The following is a 16,979-nucleotide window of genomic DNA, read 5'->3' on the forward strand; positions in this document are numbered from 1 at the left end:
CCAATCACTGGGAGATGGTGAGTTCTAGTCCTGCCTTAGGCATGAAAGGAGGCTGGGTGACTTTGAGCCAATCACCAAGAGATGGTGAGTTCTAATCCCAGGTTAGGCCTGAAAGCCAGCCAGGTAACTTTGGGCCAATCACCGGGAGGCGGTGAGTTCTAGTCCTGCCTTAGGCAAGAAAGCCAGCTGGGTGACTTTGGGCCAACCGCCAGGAGACGGTGAATTCTAGTCCTAACTTAGGGATGAAAGCTGGCTAGGTAACTCTGGGTTAATCACACTTTCTCATCCCAGCCCACTTCACAGGGGCGTTGTTCTGGGAAAAATAGGAGGAGAAAGGAGTACTGAGTTATTTATAAAAATAATAAGGGCAGGAGACAAATAAATAAATAAGGAAGTAAGGAAGTAAGGAAGTAAGACTGCCTTCCTGCCTTCCTGCCTGCCTGCCTGTTTAATACAGGGGTCTGCAAACTTGACTCTTTTAAGACTTGTGGACTTCAACTCCCAGAGTTCCTCAGCCAGCAAAGCTTACTCTCTTGTAATCCCTTCCTCTGCAATCTCTCCACTTTATAAAGGGCAAGAGGGGGGAAAAAGGCATGAGTGACTGAGGAACTCTGGGAGTTGAAGTCCACAAGTCTTAAAAGAGCCAAGTTTGCAGACCCCCTGGTCCAATACATAATAGAATTCCTGTTACGGGTTCTGGATTGGCATCCGCTAGGTTTCTGGGGGCGATTGGAAAAAAAAAAATGGTTCTTTCAAAGTTTTACTTGGCTTGGATCTCCGCTCCACCCCAGCATTTCCTCCTCAGGGTAAAACCGGAGTGCCAGGTATGTGCGTGGGTGTTTTGTTAGGAGCAGGAATGGTACCTGAGCAATGATTAGCAAAGGAGGTTTTTATCTCGAAAAGAGATTTATTGATGCGAAATGCATGAAAGAGTTTGTACCTAGCACAACCCAGCTTGGCTCTGAAGCCTGCCATACCTAGACATACCTGAGCAATTAATCAGAAGAGAGCTGGAAGGGACCTTAGAGGTCTTCTAGTCCAGGGGTCTCCAACCTTGGCAACTTTAAGCCTGGAGGACTTCGACTCCCAGAATCCCCCAGCCAGGCTTAAAGTTGCCAAGGTTGGAGACCCCTGTTCTGGTCCAGCCCCCTACTCAAGCAGGAGATCCTATACCCCTGATGGTGAACCTATTCCCAACTTGACAAACGGGGGCCGTTTTCAGCCTCCAGAGGGCCTCCGGGGAGTGGGGGAGGGAAGGCCGTTTTACCCTCCCTAGGCTCCTAGAGAGGCTCTGGAGCCAGGTGAGAGAGAAAAACGAGCCTATCGGGCCATTGCATGCCAGGAGCGAGGAGGGGGGGGGTGCATGGGCATGCACGGGGGAGGGGCACATAGAATTATGGGTATGGGCACGTGCATGCACAACCCCCCGCCCCTCCCGTCCTGGCACACGATGGCAAAAAGGTTAGCCCTCACTGCTCTCTACTATGTCAGACAAGTGACTATCCAGTCTCTTCTTAAAAGCCTCCAGTGACAGAGCATCCACAACTTCTGCGGGCAAGGAGTTCCACTGGTTAATTGGCCTCACTCTTAGGAAATTTCTCCTTAATTCCAGGTTGCTGCTTCTCTCCTGGATTAGTTTCCACCATATCAAGATCATGCAAAGGGTTAATACCGCTTTAGAAACGTCTTAGGAAGACCACACTTGGAATATTGCATTCAGTTTTGGTCACCCCAATGTAAAAAAGATGTTGAGACTCTAGAAAGAGGGCAGAGAAGAGCAACAAAGATGATTAGGGGACTGGAGGCTAAAACGTATGAAGAACGGTTGCAGGAACTGGGTATGTCCAGTTTAATGAAAAGAAGGACTAGGGGAGACATGATAGCTGTGTTTCAATATCTCAGGGGTTGCCACAAAGAAGAGGGAGTCAAGCTATTCTCCAAAGCACCTGAGGGTAGAACAAGAAGCTATGGGTGGAAGCTAATCAAGGAGAGAAGCAACCTGGAATTGAGGATGTCTATGGAGTTTCTCCATCATCCAGGTCACGGGTTTTTTTGTATTTTGTTTTATTTGCATTTATATCCCGCCGTTCTCCGAAGACTCAGGGCGGCTTACACTATGTTAGCAATAGTCTTCATCCTATTTGTATATTTTATATACAAAGTCAACTTATTGCCCCCCCCAACAATCTGGGTCCTCATTTTACCTACCTTATAAAGGATGAAAGGCTGAGTCAACCTTGGGCCTGGTGGGACTTGAACCTGCAATAATTGCAAGCAGCTGCTGTTAATAACAGACTGCCTTACCAGTCTGAGCCACCAGAGGCCCCAAAGGTGCTTTTTCTTTCAAGAGGCAACTGGACTTTCTGGTTTTTCTTTGAAGAGGTTTCGCTTCCCATCCGAGAAGCTTCTTCAGCTCAGACTGGAGGGTGAGGAATCGAAATTTCTCCAATCAGAGCTGAAGAATACTTCTTGGATGAGAAGCAGCGGTGAAAACTGAACCGGTTTACTACCGGTTCGCTGGCTGCACATGTGCGCTGCGCACCAAACATGCGCTGCACAGGCGAAGGTGCCCCCGCACGTCTCTACCTGGGATCGAACTCACAGCCTCTTGATTGTGAAGCGAGAGCTCCGCCTCTAGGCCGCCGCACCGCTCAGTCCACGTGACTACATATGCTACAAATGAAATAACTTTGGGCATCCAGTGAACATGTCCTTTTGTTCAACGCCGCTGTACAGCTAGTCCTCCGCTTATGACCACAATTGAGCCCAAAATTTCTGTTGCTGAGACACTGACCCACGGCACGACTGAAGACCCACGGCACGACTGAAGAACTGGTTGCGGCTTGGGAACGGGCCGCGGCTGGGGCTTTGGACCGTGTCGTGCCTTTGCGGCCTTTGCGGCCTCTGACCCGGCGTAGATCTCAATTGGTTCCCTGGTTTTCCGAGGAGCTGAGAGAGATGAAACGCCGGAGAAGACGCCTAGAGAGTATTTGGAGGTCCAGCCGTTCCGAGGCTGATTGGACACTAGTGAGGTCTTTTACTAAGACCTACCTAGTGGCAATGAGGGAGGCGAAACGTTCCTACGTTTCCACCCTCATTGCATCGGCAGATAACCGCCCGGCCGCCCTGTTTCGGGTGACCCGTTCCCTCCTTCAACAGGAGGGACGGGATGACCCCCTAAGGGGACGAGCTGAGGTTATCTATACGATAAAATCGTTCAGCTTCGTGATGGCTTGGACCATGATTGCGATGATTTAGCCGAGATGACAGAGACTCGTCTTGTTGAGGTTATTTGGGATGAGTTTGATTCTGTGGCTCTCGAGGATGTGGACAGGTTGCTGGGGAGGCTGCATGCAACTACATGTTTACTGGACCCGTGTCCTTCCTGGTTAGTGCTGGCTGCTCAGGAAGTGACACGAGGCTGGCTCCAGGGGATTATAAATGCTTCTTTGGTTGAAGGGGTCTTCCCCGCCACCTTGAAAGAGGCGGTGGTGAGACCTCTCCTGAAGAAGCCTTCCCTGGACCCAGCTATTTTGGGTAACTATCGTCCAGTCTCCAACCTTCGCTTGGTCCGCCAGTTGCGTCCCTTCCTTGACCGGGATGCCTTATGCACAGTCACTCACGCTCTGGTTACGTCTAGGCTGGATTACTGCAATGCTCTCTACATGGGGCTGCCCTTGAGGTGCACCCAGAGGCTGCAGTTAGTCCAGAATGCAGCTGCGCGAGTAGTAATGGGAGCCGCTCGTGGCTCCCACGTAACACCATTGCTCCGTAGTCTGCATTGGCTTCCTGTGGTCTTTCGGGTGCGCTTCAAGATTTTGGTTACCACCTTTAAAGCGCTCCATGGCTTAGGACCCGGGTACTTAGGAGACCGCCTGCTGTTACCTTATGCCTCCCACCGACCCGTACGCTCTCACAGAGAGGGTCTCCTCAGGGTGCCGTCCACCAAACAATGTCGGCTGGCGGCCCCCAGGAGTAGGGCCTTCTCTGTGGGGGCAGTGACGCTCTGGAATAAACTCCCCCCTGGCCTACGTCAAGTGCCTGATCTTCGGACCTTCCGTCGTGAGCTAAAAACATATTTATTCATTCAAGCGGGACTGGCATAAATAGTTTGATTTTAAATTGGGGTTTTATTAATATTTTAAATTTTAAATTCATTTTTAACGATCAGCCATTTAGTAATTTGTTATATTTTAATTCGTTTTAATTGTATATATCTTGTATTTTATTCTGGCTGTACACTGCCCTGAGTCCTTCGGGAGAAGGGCGGTATAAAAATTTAATAAAATAAAATAAATAAAATAAACTTATTAAGTGAGGTTTGCCCCCATTTTACGACCTTTCTTGCCAGTGTCGTTAAGCGAATCAGTGCCGTGGTTGTTAGTAACTGATTCTGGCTTCTCCAGTGACTTTATTTATTTATTTATTTATTAAATTTTTATACCGCCCTTCTCACGAAGGACTCAGGGCGGTTCACAGCCAAATAAAACCGCAATGAATAAATACAGAATAAAATCAAAAATTAAAAAAACTTATTAAATATGGCCCCAAATTAAAATGCATTTAGAACAATAAAACCCACTTTAAAATTTAAAACCGAATAATAAAAGCTTCTAAAATTTCTATGCCAGTCCTGCGCGAATAAATAAATAAGTCTTCAGCTCGCGGCGGAAGGTCCGAAGGTCAGGAAGTTGTCGAAGTCCTGGGGGAAGTTCGTTCCAGAGGGTGGGAGCCCCCACAGAGAAGGCTCTCCCCCTGGGGGCCGCCAGCCGACATTGCTTGGCTGACGGTACCCTGAGGAGTCCCTCTCTGTGAGAGCGCACGGGTCAGTGGGAGGCAAACGGTCACAAACCGGACTTTGCTTGTCAGAAGGTCACACAAGGCGATCACATGACCCCAGGATGTTGCAGCCGTCATAAATATGAACCAGTTGCCAAACATTTTGACTTTTGATGACATGATCATGGGGACACTACAACGGTTGTAAGTGTGGACGACGCTCGTAAGTCCCTTTTTTCAGTGCTGTTGTAACTTCAAACGGTCACTAAATGAACTGTTGTAAGTTGAGGACTATCTGTAATTGTGGATGGTTGTAAGTCAAGGACTGCCTGTCGTCCAACCCCCTGGTAACACGCGTGTGAACTGATTGAACCATTTTTGAGATAACAGTCCAGCCTCTTCTTCAAAACCTCCAGAGATGGGGATCAAGCATCAAGTCCTCATTGAGTTCTGTATATTAATCGATTTATTTTGATCTATTTTGATCGTCCAGAAGCTTGTAGTTTGTCGCAAAAGTGTGACTCTTGTTTTGTCAACCCTTTGCAGGGATCGCAACGGGAGCAGCACTCCCCGTGTCCACCCAACATCCGGCCGTCGAAGACGAGTACTCCACGCCGAATTTTCTTTCCACGATAATAGATTATGATTATTTTGGGCCTACTCTGCCTACCACCACCGAGGAGGATCAGTACTTTCCGGCTGAAACCCTCTTCCCTACCAAGATGAATGGGGAGACCCCCGAAGCTGTTGGAGAAGGGGAGACGTCAAGTCCTGGAGAACCTCTCAGTTCTGGGTTGGCGTCCAGCAAAAACGATTCTGGTTCTCTAATCAGCATGCTCAAAATCTTCAAAATCCCGGAAGATCTCAAGGAGACCGTGGAAGACCCTTCGGTGAAGAAGAGCGCCTTGACTCAAGTCAACTCTTCAGAGCCAACTTTGGGAAAAGAGACCCTTCAAGGAGACCCTCTCGCTGAGTCCCAAGAAGCCTCAAAGGAAACACCATCTCCTGATTTGGACACTGGCCACGAAGCCACCGAGCTAATCACGGAGAGATATTCTGGCATAACAGATGCTCCCATGACTGTTTTGGCAACCTTGGAAGAAGACTTCTTAGCATCTCCCTCTACAGAAGAAGCCCAGACTGAACTTTCCAGTGAAGGTCCTCCAGATGGAGACAAACCGTTGGAGAACATCCCTGGAGAACCAAATCTGGAGGAAGAATTCAAGCCCACCTCAACTTCATGGGAAGAAACCAAAGCTGCCCCTTTAGAGGCAGAGAAAGACACCCCAGAACCATCCATGGATGAGAGTGGGACGGTAGAAGACCCATCCTCAAATGCCACAGTTTTTTCTAGCACCCCAGAAGACCTGCCTGACCAAGGAACAGGAGAGAACGTAGATGCTGGAGATCAACCTTTGCTGTTTTCAGAGGATAGTCCTGAGACCTCACGGCTTTCAACAGGGTTCCCTCCCATTCGGCCATTGCCCACCGATGAAAATTTTGGATCTCCAGGGGCAAGTGACTTTGATGTAGGCTCCCTTCAACCATCTCCTGCTAGTGTGGATCCTGGTTCTCCTGAAGGAAGAGGAGATACAGACCCAATTCCATCTTCATCAGGCCCAGAGCTTAATCATGAAAGCCCTGTCAACTTGCCCAGCGAAGAACCAGAAGACCTCGTAGATGCTGAAGCATCGAATTCCTCTCCTTCAGATAGAACAACTGATGGTCCATCTGACTCAGGGCCTCCCGGTGACACCCTCGTTAGGACTTCACAGTTGGATGCATCAGATATTCCTTTGATGGGGCTTTCTGTAACGCCAGAGATACCTTCTCAGTTGCCTGAAGATGGTGAGGTGGGGGCAACCTCCACAGTGGAAGAAGAAGGAGAAGAAGAAGACTCAGGAAACCCAAAGAGCAATGAAGGGACATCTTCGTTGTCACCACTTCCAGGACAAGAGTCTGCCCAGGGAACTGAGATACCAGATGAAGAAAGATCTGCAGATCTCCTCAGTGACACCGCTTCCTCCTTGAACCCTGGGGTGGAAACAGCTAATTCAGAGTTAGAAGATAGTGAGGCTGCTACCACATCCAACAGTGTTCCTGAGGATGAAATAAATCCTATATCTTCAGTTTTGGATACTGTGTCTGAAAATGAATCAGGGGCTTTGTTTGAGATGACGGCGAGTTCTCCTCCACCTGTGGATAATGAAGGAGCTGACGGGGCTCAAGAACCACCTGCAGAAAGTCAACGATCATCCACAGAAATTTCAGCTCTTGCATCTACTGATGGACCATCTTCAGAGACAGAAGGAAATGAGGTCTCGCCTAGTGGATCACCTGGAAATATTGGTTCCTCTTTCGATGAGGTAGATACAGAAGCCAACAGTGAAGGTGGCAGTGGGACAGATCTCTCACCTCCTGGATCTACCAACGAACCTTCTGATACAGAGCTCTCTCCAATTTCTGGAACCCCATTGCCTATGGGAAGATCAGGGACCTTGAATGATCCACTGTCTCCAAGTCAGTCACTTGTAGAGAATGCCCTAACATCTGGTTCCAATTTCTCCTCAGAAGGAGAACCTACCTTTCCTTCAACATCTCCCGATGAAGCACTTTCTGGATCTCTAATTTCAGAACCAGACGCAACAGAACTTCCGTCCAATTCATTACCTGGTTCCCAACCTTCTTCTCAACTCCCAAAAGAGGATGACATGGAAACAGGTTCAGGGGACTTAGAAGGACCACCTGCAGAAGCTTCAGCTCCTGGATCTACCAACGAACCATCTTCAGTGAGAGAAGGAAGTGAGGTCTTGTCCAGTGGATCACCTGAAGGTTCCCAACCTTCTTCTCAACCCCCAAAAGAGGATGACATGGAAACTGGTTCAGGGGACATAGAAAATTCTCCTCCTCCTCCTGTGGACAGTGAAGAAGCTGCTAAGGCTCAGGGACCACCTGCAGAAACTTCAGGTCCTGGATCTACCAAAGAACCATCTCCAGAGAGAGAAGGAAGTGAGGCCTTGCCCAGTGGATCACCTGGAAATATGGGTTCTCCTTCTGAAAACAGTGACACCATCCCAAGTGGTTCCTCAGATGAGGTAGACACACAAGCCAACAGTGAAGATGACAGTGGGTCAGATCTCCCACCTCCTGATACAGAGCTCTCTCCAATTTCTGGAACCCCATTGCCTATGGAAAGATCAGGGACCTTGAATGATCCACTGTCTCCAAGTCAGTCACTTGTAGAGAATGCCCTAACATCTGGTTCCAGTTTCTCCTCAGAAGGAGAACCTACCTTTCCTTCAACATCTCCCGATGAAGCACCTTCTGGATCTCTAATTTCAGAACCAGACGCAACAGAACTTCCGTCCAATTCATTATCTGGTTCCCAACCTTCTTCTCAACTCCCAAAAGAGGATGACATGGAAACAGGTTCAGGGGACTTAGAAGGACCAACTGCAGAAGCTTCAGCTCCTGGATCTACCAACGAACCATCTTCAGTGAGAGAAGGAAGTGAGGTCTTGCCCAGCGGATCACCTGAAGGTTCCCAAACTTCTTCTCAACTACCAAAAGAGGATGACATGGAAACTGGTTCAGGGGACATAGAAGATTCTCCTCCTCCTCCTGTGGACAACCAAGGAGATGCTAAGGCTCAAGGACCACCTGCAGAAACTTCAGCTCCTGGATCTATCAATGAGCCATCTTCAGAGAGAGAAGGAAGTGAGATCTTGCCCAGTGGATCACCTGAAGGTTCCCAACCTTCTTCTCAACCCCCAAAAGAGGATGACATGGAAACTGGTTCAGGGGACATAGAAGATTCTCCTCCTCCTCCTCCTGTGGACAACCAAGGAGATGCTAAGGCTCAAGGACCACCTGCAGAAACTTCAGCTCCTGGATCTACCAATGAGCCATCTTCAGAGAGAGAAGGAAGTGAGATCTTGCCCAGTGGATCACCTCAAGGTTCCCAACCTTCTTCTCAACCCCCAAAAGAGGATGACATGGAAACTGGTTCAGGGGACATAGAAGATTCTCCTCCTCCTCCTGTGGACAATGAAGAAGCTGCTAAGGCTGAAGGACCACCTGCAGAAACTTCAGCTCCTGGATCTACCAATGAGCCATCTTCAGAGAGAGAAGGAAGTGAGGCCTTGCCCAGTGGATCACCTGGAAATATGGGTTCTCCTTCTGAAAACAGTGACACCATCCCAAGTGTTTCCTCAGATGAGGTAGACACACAAGCCAACAGTGAAGACCGCAGTGTGTCAGATCTCTCGCCTTCTGAGACAGGGCTCTCTTCAATTTCTGGAATCCCACTGGCAACTTCTCCCCAACCACCAAAAGAAGATGACACGGAAACACACTCAGAGGTTCCAGAAGATTCTGTTACCTTTGATGGAGAAGAAACTTCCTCTGCTCCATCCACCATAAGCCCTCAGTCAGCTCTTGCAGAAGCTACTGAGGAACCAAGCATTTCTGGAGACTCAAGCGATGGACCAATCTTATCTCCTAAAGAAAAGAGAATTGGATCTACCTCAGAGCCAGGGGTTAATGAAGAACCTCTTCTAGATGGTGACAATACCCAGGACAAAATCAATACTCGACCTTCTGAGCAACAGCTAGGTTCTGAAGATGCACTGGAAAGCAGTATCCCAAGTTCTGGAGATGAACCAGATGTAAAATCTGGAACAATTCCTCCCCTTGTAGACACTGAGATGTCAACAAAAACTCAGGAACCCTCAGGAGAAACATCTTCTGCATCTATTGAGGATATGCTTTCCAATTCAGAGAATGAAGATGGAGAACCCTCCCCAAGTCTATCACCCAAAACTCTTGATTCTACTCCAGGCAGTGAAGTTGTAGATGAAAGAAGGGATGGGGAAGATGACACAGGGTCAGCTTCATCAGCCAAAACAGCCGTTACAGTGAGCAACAATGGTCAGCCCAGAAGTGACTTTCTTGTGGGACAATTAGTAACTTCACCCGTTGGAGGAATTTTAGCTCTGGCACCTTTAGAAGATGAAGAGACCTCAGTCCCAAGGGATGACGCTCAGTTGTCAACAGGAGCAGTATCTTCTGAGGTTGCAACACCACAATCAGCCTCTTCTGCCGAAGGAACGGAAACTTCTGCCTCTGAGCCATTCGCTGGGGGTTCTCAACCATCTCCAGATGATGAAGCAGCACCTGGAACTTCTAAAAAGACAGAACAACTGCAAACATCTGCAGCTAGTGAGAAGGTATCACCTTTGGCTTCATTGACCAGAGAGACACAAGAACCCACAACCTCAGAAAGTGGTGAGTTTTCTGGAGCCCTCAACAAAGAAAGCCCTGCCTTCCCTGTTGAAGTGGCGGGAACTGCCAATTCACCTCCAGCAACTGACAAGTCAATCCAGTTCCTTCCAGAAGGTGTGGTTTCTTCTGATGGAGTAGAAGAAGATTCCGAAGACATCACTAATATGATCAGTGAGATATCTTCTCAAGATCCATTGGACAGAGGATCAGAGTCTAAAACACCTACCAGCGAAGAGGATATTGAAGGACTTAGTGATGGACAATTCTCCCTAAATAATAACGGGACTGAAACAGCTACGGTGGAGTCAGCAAATAACGGACTATCTCAGCTACTTCCTGATGGTGTTCAGCCATCTACAACCACTGGAACTTCTGAGAGATCAGAAGGTCCGTCCAGTGTAAATGGGAAGGAAGGATCTTTGATCCCATCAGCTGCAGAATCACATTCAACTTCTGCTTCTACTGAAGAAGTGGAAAACGCCAACTTAGAATCCGGGACTCACCCAGAATATCAATCATCTCTAGATGGTTCGCCAACATCAGAGGTTCAAGATTCTAAGAGCGCAGAAGCAGTAGAAGAAGATACTTCCAACAATGGGGAGAAATTGTCTTTGACATGGTCAGCCACAACATCACAATCTCCAGGAATATCAGATGGTGAGGCTGTTTCTGGAGGAACTGGGGAATCTTCTCTCCCTGGTGAAGAGTTGGAAACGACTGGTTCGGGGTCAACAAATAATGCAGGAGCTCAGCCATCTGTAATGGCTGGTGGAGCTACTGAAACATCTGACGTGTCCAACAGAGTACAACCATTAGAAAGCTCTTCTTCTGCTAGTGAGGGAGAGACTTCTTTAGCTTCATCAGCTACGGAATCATCAACAGCCCTAGAAGATCAAGAGGTCTCTGGAAAACCTAGCGATGGAGCTGGGGTGGAAGCAGTCAATTCAGAACCAGCAACTAATGCAGAACCTCAGTCATCTCCAAACGGTGTTGTTGGGTCAGATGAAGTTCTAGCTTCTGAAGAGGCAGGAACACCAGAAGTCTCAGGAATGAGTGAAGGATCTTTGGCTGCGTCTGGTCCAGAATCACAAGCCATCTCTTCTTCCCATGAAGAAGAAACTAGCAAGACAGTTACAAACGCAGGATCTCAACTACCTCTAGATGGAAAATCATCAACAGGGACTCCACCTCCTGATGGTGCAAAGATAGTAGAAGCGTCCTCCAGTGTGCCTGGAGAAAAGGAATCGTTGTCTCCGTCCACTCCAGAGTCACAAGGAGATTCATCTTCCACCAAAGAGGTGGGAACTGCCAGCAGAAAGTCAACAACTGATGAAGGATCTCAGTTATCACCAGATGGAACATCCCCAGAAGGTTCTCTTGCTTCTGAGGGAGCAGAACCAACAGAAAGCCACTCCATCGCCAGTGGGGAGAAGGCTTCTCTGGTTCCATCAGTCACAGAACTGCAATTGCCAGAAACATCTGCCAACGAAAACATTCTTGGAGGACTTGAGAATGGAGAATTTTCCTTATCCCCAGGAAAGGAGATAGCCAACGCAGGGTCAACATCAAATAATGCAGGATCTCAAACATCTCCAGATAGCGTAGCTACAGAAGGGGAAGAAGCAGAGACATCTGAGGACGATTCAGTTGTAAGCGAGAAACAATCCTTAGCTCCATCGTCTACTCAACCACAGTCCCCTGGGACATTAGTCAGCAAAGATGTTTCTGAAAACCTGGTTAATGAAGAACCATCCCTCTCCAGCGATGGAGGGACGGATACTGCCAACATAGGAACAGCAGGTGCCCAAGTGTCCATTTCTTCCACAGGAACAGGTGTGAATCAAAACAATGTAGCAGAACAATTTGGACAAAATTCGGAGTCAATAAGTGGACAACCTTCTAGTGATGGAGCCATGATTGCTGAATCTCCAGAAGAAACCTCGATTCCCAGCTCAGTATCTTCTGATGGGAACTTGGCCACCCAAGGAATGAGCCAGGATTTTGGTGCTCCGGATTCTTCCCAGCCATCTTCAGATATCCAGGGAAATTTGGCAAATTCCATCAGTGCTGGACGTGCAGAAGACTCTCTCCCGCCTCTAGGTGACCATATTTCCATTGGTGATACTTTGGGTGTATCAGACGGCCCAACCTTGGATGCCAAACCAGGTGGAGAGGTTCTGCAAGGAGTCTCTGAGGTTTTGGACAGTGTCAATAACTTAATCCACCCATCTTCTGCTGAAGGAACCAAACCAGCAGCGGGTCAACTATCAGGAGTAGCCTCTCCATTGGCTTTCTTGCTTCCCCAAAACGGGCTGCTCTTAGCACCCTCTAAACTAGGTGGCCCAAAACTAGGAAGTGTGGTTGGGAAAGGTTCGTCTCCCTCAACTCCAGAAGAAAAAAGTGAAGTTTTCAATTCAATCTTGGCCATTCACAAGGGGCTATCCACAGCTTCTTCTGCAGATGGAGTGCAACCTTCTCTTTTGGGTGCAAAAGGAAGTCCAGCAAAGGCATCGAAGTTGGTTCCTGGGAAACCAGGACTTCAAGACAAAGATGATGCCCTTCTCCTGTTCTCCAAGCCTGAAGTCCCAGCAAAGGCATCAAAGTTGGCTTCTGGAAAACCAGGACTTCAAGGGAAAGGAGATGCCCTTCAACTGTCCTCCAAGCCTGAAATTCCAGCAAAGGCATCAAAGTTGGCTTCTGGAAAACCAGGACTTCAAGGTAAAGGAGATGCCCTTCAACTGTCCTCCAAGCCTGAAGTTCCAGCAAAGGCATCAAAGTTGGCTTCTGGAAAACCAGGACTTCAAGGTAAAGGAGATGCCCCTCAACTGTCCTCCAAGCCTGAAGTTCCAGCAAAGGCATCAAAGTTGGCTTCTGGAAAACCAGGACTTCAAAGTAAAGGAGATGCTCCTCAACTGTCCTCCAAGCCTGAAGTTCCGGCAAAGGCATCAAAGTTGGCTTCTGGAAAACCAGGACTTCAAGGTAAAGGAGATGCCCCTCAACTGTCCTCCAAGCCTGAAGTTCCGGCAAAGACATCAAAGTTGGCTTCTGGAAAACCAGGACTTCAAGGGAAAGGAGATGCCCCTCAACTGTCCTCCAAGCCTGAAGTCCCAGCAGAGTTGGCTTCTGGAAAACCAGGACTTCAACTCACAGCAGATACCCGTCTCCTGTCCATCAACTCTGACGTCCTAGCCAATTTGGGGCTCACCCTTCCTGGGAAACCAGGTCCCGCATCTCCAGACAGCTCTTCTGCTTCAGATGAGAAGGACGGGAACTTTTCAAGTGGCTCCAACTCGGCAGAAGAGCATCAGAGTTTCATGAAAGGTAAGGTTGCTCTTGACTTAAGCAAAGCCAAACTGAGCGATGTTCATCTCGCCTTATCTGGAGTGGGCCTACTAGCCACCAAGTTTTCAGAACCCGCCGGCAAAACCTCAAGGAGGAAGTCCGATTCGAAGAAGTCCAAGGACAAGAAAACCAAACGAGATGAAAAACCTGCCGTCGTCGCTGGTGCACCATCAGGTGGGTTGGTGAGAGAAACCACATTTTCTCCGTCTGCTAGACGGACGGTTTTTCCCATGAACAGGATTAACAGTAGAGGTGAGCAACCATGGTCCCTTTAAAACCTGTGGACTTCAACTCCCAGAATTCCTGAGCCAGCATGGAATTCTGGGAATTGAAGTCCACAAGTGGTAAAAGGTCCATAGTTAGGTCCACCCGGGATACAAGGTTCTCCCTTTCCTGTTAGCGTCCATGTTATGTATCCAATGAAGGCATCTATGGGGGAGGGGGGGGGCGAGGCGGTCGAAAGAGTCAAGATGGCGGCTGCAGCCGCTAAAGGGAGGTGGGACTTGAATCACATGGTCGCCGCCATCTTGAATTTTGACCGTCTCTGGGGACACGTTGCATCCAATCACATTTTAGCAGCAATAACAGGTAGTCCTTGACTTTAGCGACCATTCGTTTAGTGACCGTTCAAAGTTACAATGGCATTGAAAAAAGTGAATTATAACCCATCCTCGCACTTATGACCGTGGCAGCATCCCACGGTCCCATGATCAAAATTTGCGCCATTGGCGGCCTTCCCAGCCAGCTTCTGACAAGCAAAATCAGTGAGGGGGGAAGGTGGATTCACTTAACGACCATGTGATTCACTTAATGACTCCAGTGATTTGTTTAACTGTGGCAATAAAGCTCAGTTTTTTAAACGGTATTTTAATCTGTATATTGTATTGTTTTATCTTGCCTGTACACCGCCCTGAGTCCTTCGGGAGAAGGGCGGTATAAAAATCAAATCAAATAAATAAATAAATAAATAAATAAAATCAGGCATTCGCTTAACAACTGCCTTATTTAGCAACAGAAATTCTGGTCGTACATGGTCATAAGTCGAGGACTATCTGGTGTTCATTAGAAACCCTGATTTTTAAGGTAACATCACTTAATAAGCTGTGGCTGATCAACAACAGAAGTCCTGATATTACTTTTATTCTTTTCTATGGTCATTTTACCATCTTTGTGTCCAAAAAAGGTAGACACAAAAAAATGTTAAATATCAGTAAACGTGATAATAATTATAACGATCAGCTTCTACGCCTTAATCTCCATCAATTTTCTCAGTATTCCTGGTTTAAATTGAAACCGTGATCCAACCAAAAGTCAAAATGTCTGAATAAAAACAAACCAAAATGACCTCAACGGTTGTCACGTGTTGTACAGGCGCAGCGGTCTCCTTGTACCCCTACGGTGCCAGTGTGAACGATAAGCAGTACGTCGAAAGGAAAGTGGATTTTAGGTCGCCCCTCTTCAAGCCCGAGATTGGGATCCCATTTGGAAAAACCCTACGCAACTCTCTTTACGTGAGTATTTAGTGATTTGAGATTAACCGTGTGCGTGTGTGTACTTGTGTCAGGCATGAGGAATCAGGACCACACGTTAAGTTCCAGTTAAGTTGATTAACACAAACAAGAATCTGGCCAACTAACAGTCAGGACTTAACTGGCGGAATTCAAAACGGACTGAAACTTAAACCGCTTGTGACAATGTAAGGATTATACGCTGATTGCTCTCTTGACTCCGACCCCAGGCTCTGATTCTCCTTCTCCTACATGGGAACATACCTTTCCCACAACTCTGTTATTCTGTTGTTCTTCTCTTATTCTGTTCGCCAAGGGGAATCCTCGCCTTGCTAGGAACCAATCCGGTGAGAGGGTCACGTTGGTGGGGTCTTTGGAGTAGCGAGTGATAAAAACATGCATCAGATATGGAGCCTCCAACTGCACATGGCAAAGTTGTGCAGAGAGTGGTGGGAGTGATAGAAGGACGGGAGGGATTGTTGCGAATGCGACAATCGGAGAGCAATAGCCCTTAGACTTATCTACGGCTTCACAGTCTATTCTATGCAGTTTACAGAGTCCACATCTTGCCCCCAAACAATCTGGGTCCTCATTTTACCCACCTCGGAAGGACGGAAGGATGAGTCAACTTTGAGTCAGTCTGGATCGAACTGCTCACATTTGGCAGAGTTTGCCTGCAATTCTGCATTCTAAACACTGTTAGGGAGGGAGGGAGGGAGGGAGGAAGGAAGGAAGGAAGGAAGGAAGGAAGGAAGGAAGGAAGGAAGGAAGGAAGGAAGGAAGAGAAATAGCACTTAGACTTATAGACCACTTCACAGTGCTTCACAGCCTTACTCCGAGCAGTTTACAGAGTCAGCTGTCTAAGTCCTCAATTTACTGACGTCAGAAGGACGGAAGGCTGAGTCAATCTTGAGTCAGTCAGGATCGAACTCCTGGCTGTGGAAGGAAGGAAGGAAAAGGAGGGAGGGAGGGAGGGTGGGAGGAAGGAAGGAAGGAAGGAAGGAAGGAAGGAAGGAAGGAAGGAAGGAAGGAAGGAAGGAAGGAAGGAAGGAAGGGGAAATAGCACTTAGACTTATAGACCACTTCACAGTGCTTCACAGCCTTATTCCGAGCAGTTTACAGAGTCAGCTGTCTAAGTCCTCAATTTACTGATGTCAGAAGGACGGAAGGCTGAGTCAATCTCGAGTCAGTCAGGATCAAACTCCTGGCTGTGGAAGGAAGGAAGGAAAAGGAGGGACAGAGGGAGGGTGGGAGGGAAGGAAGGAAGGAAGGAAGGAAGGAAGGAAGGAAGGAAGGAAGGAAGGAAGGAAGGGGAAATAGCACTTAGACTTATAGACCACTTCACAGTGCTTCACAGCCTTACTCCGAGCAGTTTACAGAGTCAGCTGTCTAAGTCCTCAATTTACTGACGTCAGAAGGACGGAAGGCTGAGTCAATCTCGAGTCAGTCAGGATCAAACTCCTGGCTGTGGAAGGAAGGAAGGAAAAGGAGGGAGGGAGGGAGGGAGGGAGGGAAGAAGGAAGGAAGGAAGGAAGGAAGGAAGGAAGGAAGACTGAGTCAACCTTGGGCCTGGTGGGACTTGAACCTGCAGTAATTGCAAGCAGCTGCTGTTAATAACAGACTGTCTTACCAGTCTGAGCCACCAGAGGCCCATACTGAGTCAGCCTCTTGCTCCCAACAACCTGGGTCCTCATTTTACCGACAATGGAAGGACGGAAAGCTGAGTCAACCTTGAGCTGGTCAGGATCGAACTGTCAAATTGCTGGTAGCTGACAGGAAGCCGAATTAGTCCGCAATACTGTATTATAACCACTGCACCTCCATGGCTCTGCGCCAGATCCAGGCCGTCCTCGTTTTATGACCTGTCATTTGAAATTAACAACCTACCTGAAAAAGGGGACCTATGACCCAGATCCATAGTTCCAACAGCATTCAGCAATTTAAGCGTCCTGAGGTCACATGACCACGTGTTACAATAATACAGCTAGTCTTTTGACTTACAACCATTCATTTAGTGACCGCTTGAAGTTACAACGGCGCTGAAAAAAGGGACTTATGACCGATTCC

General features: G+C 48.0%; 1 protein-coding gene across 1 annotated transcript in view; it reads left to right on the forward strand.

The window, feature by feature from the left end:
* Nucleotides 1-16,979, forward strand: part of MUC4 (mucin 4, cell surface associated) — a 38,238-nt gene that overhangs the window by 7,221 nt on the left and 14,038 nt on the right. Inside the window, exons 2-3 of the mRNA XM_058189165.1 lie at nucleotides 5,326-13,578; nucleotides 14,776-14,915. Coding sequence (XP_058045148.1) covers nucleotides 5,326-13,578; nucleotides 14,776-14,915 — 8,393 coding nt within the window. The remainder of the gene's footprint in view (nucleotides 1-5,325; nucleotides 13,579-14,775; nucleotides 14,916-16,979) is intronic.

This window comes from Ahaetulla prasina, chromosome 6 (genome assembly GCF_028640845.1).
Source record: "Ahaetulla prasina isolate Xishuangbanna chromosome 6, ASM2864084v1, whole genome shotgun sequence".
Classification (NCBI taxonomy): domain Eukaryota; kingdom Metazoa; phylum Chordata; class Lepidosauria; order Squamata; family Colubridae; genus Ahaetulla; species Ahaetulla prasina.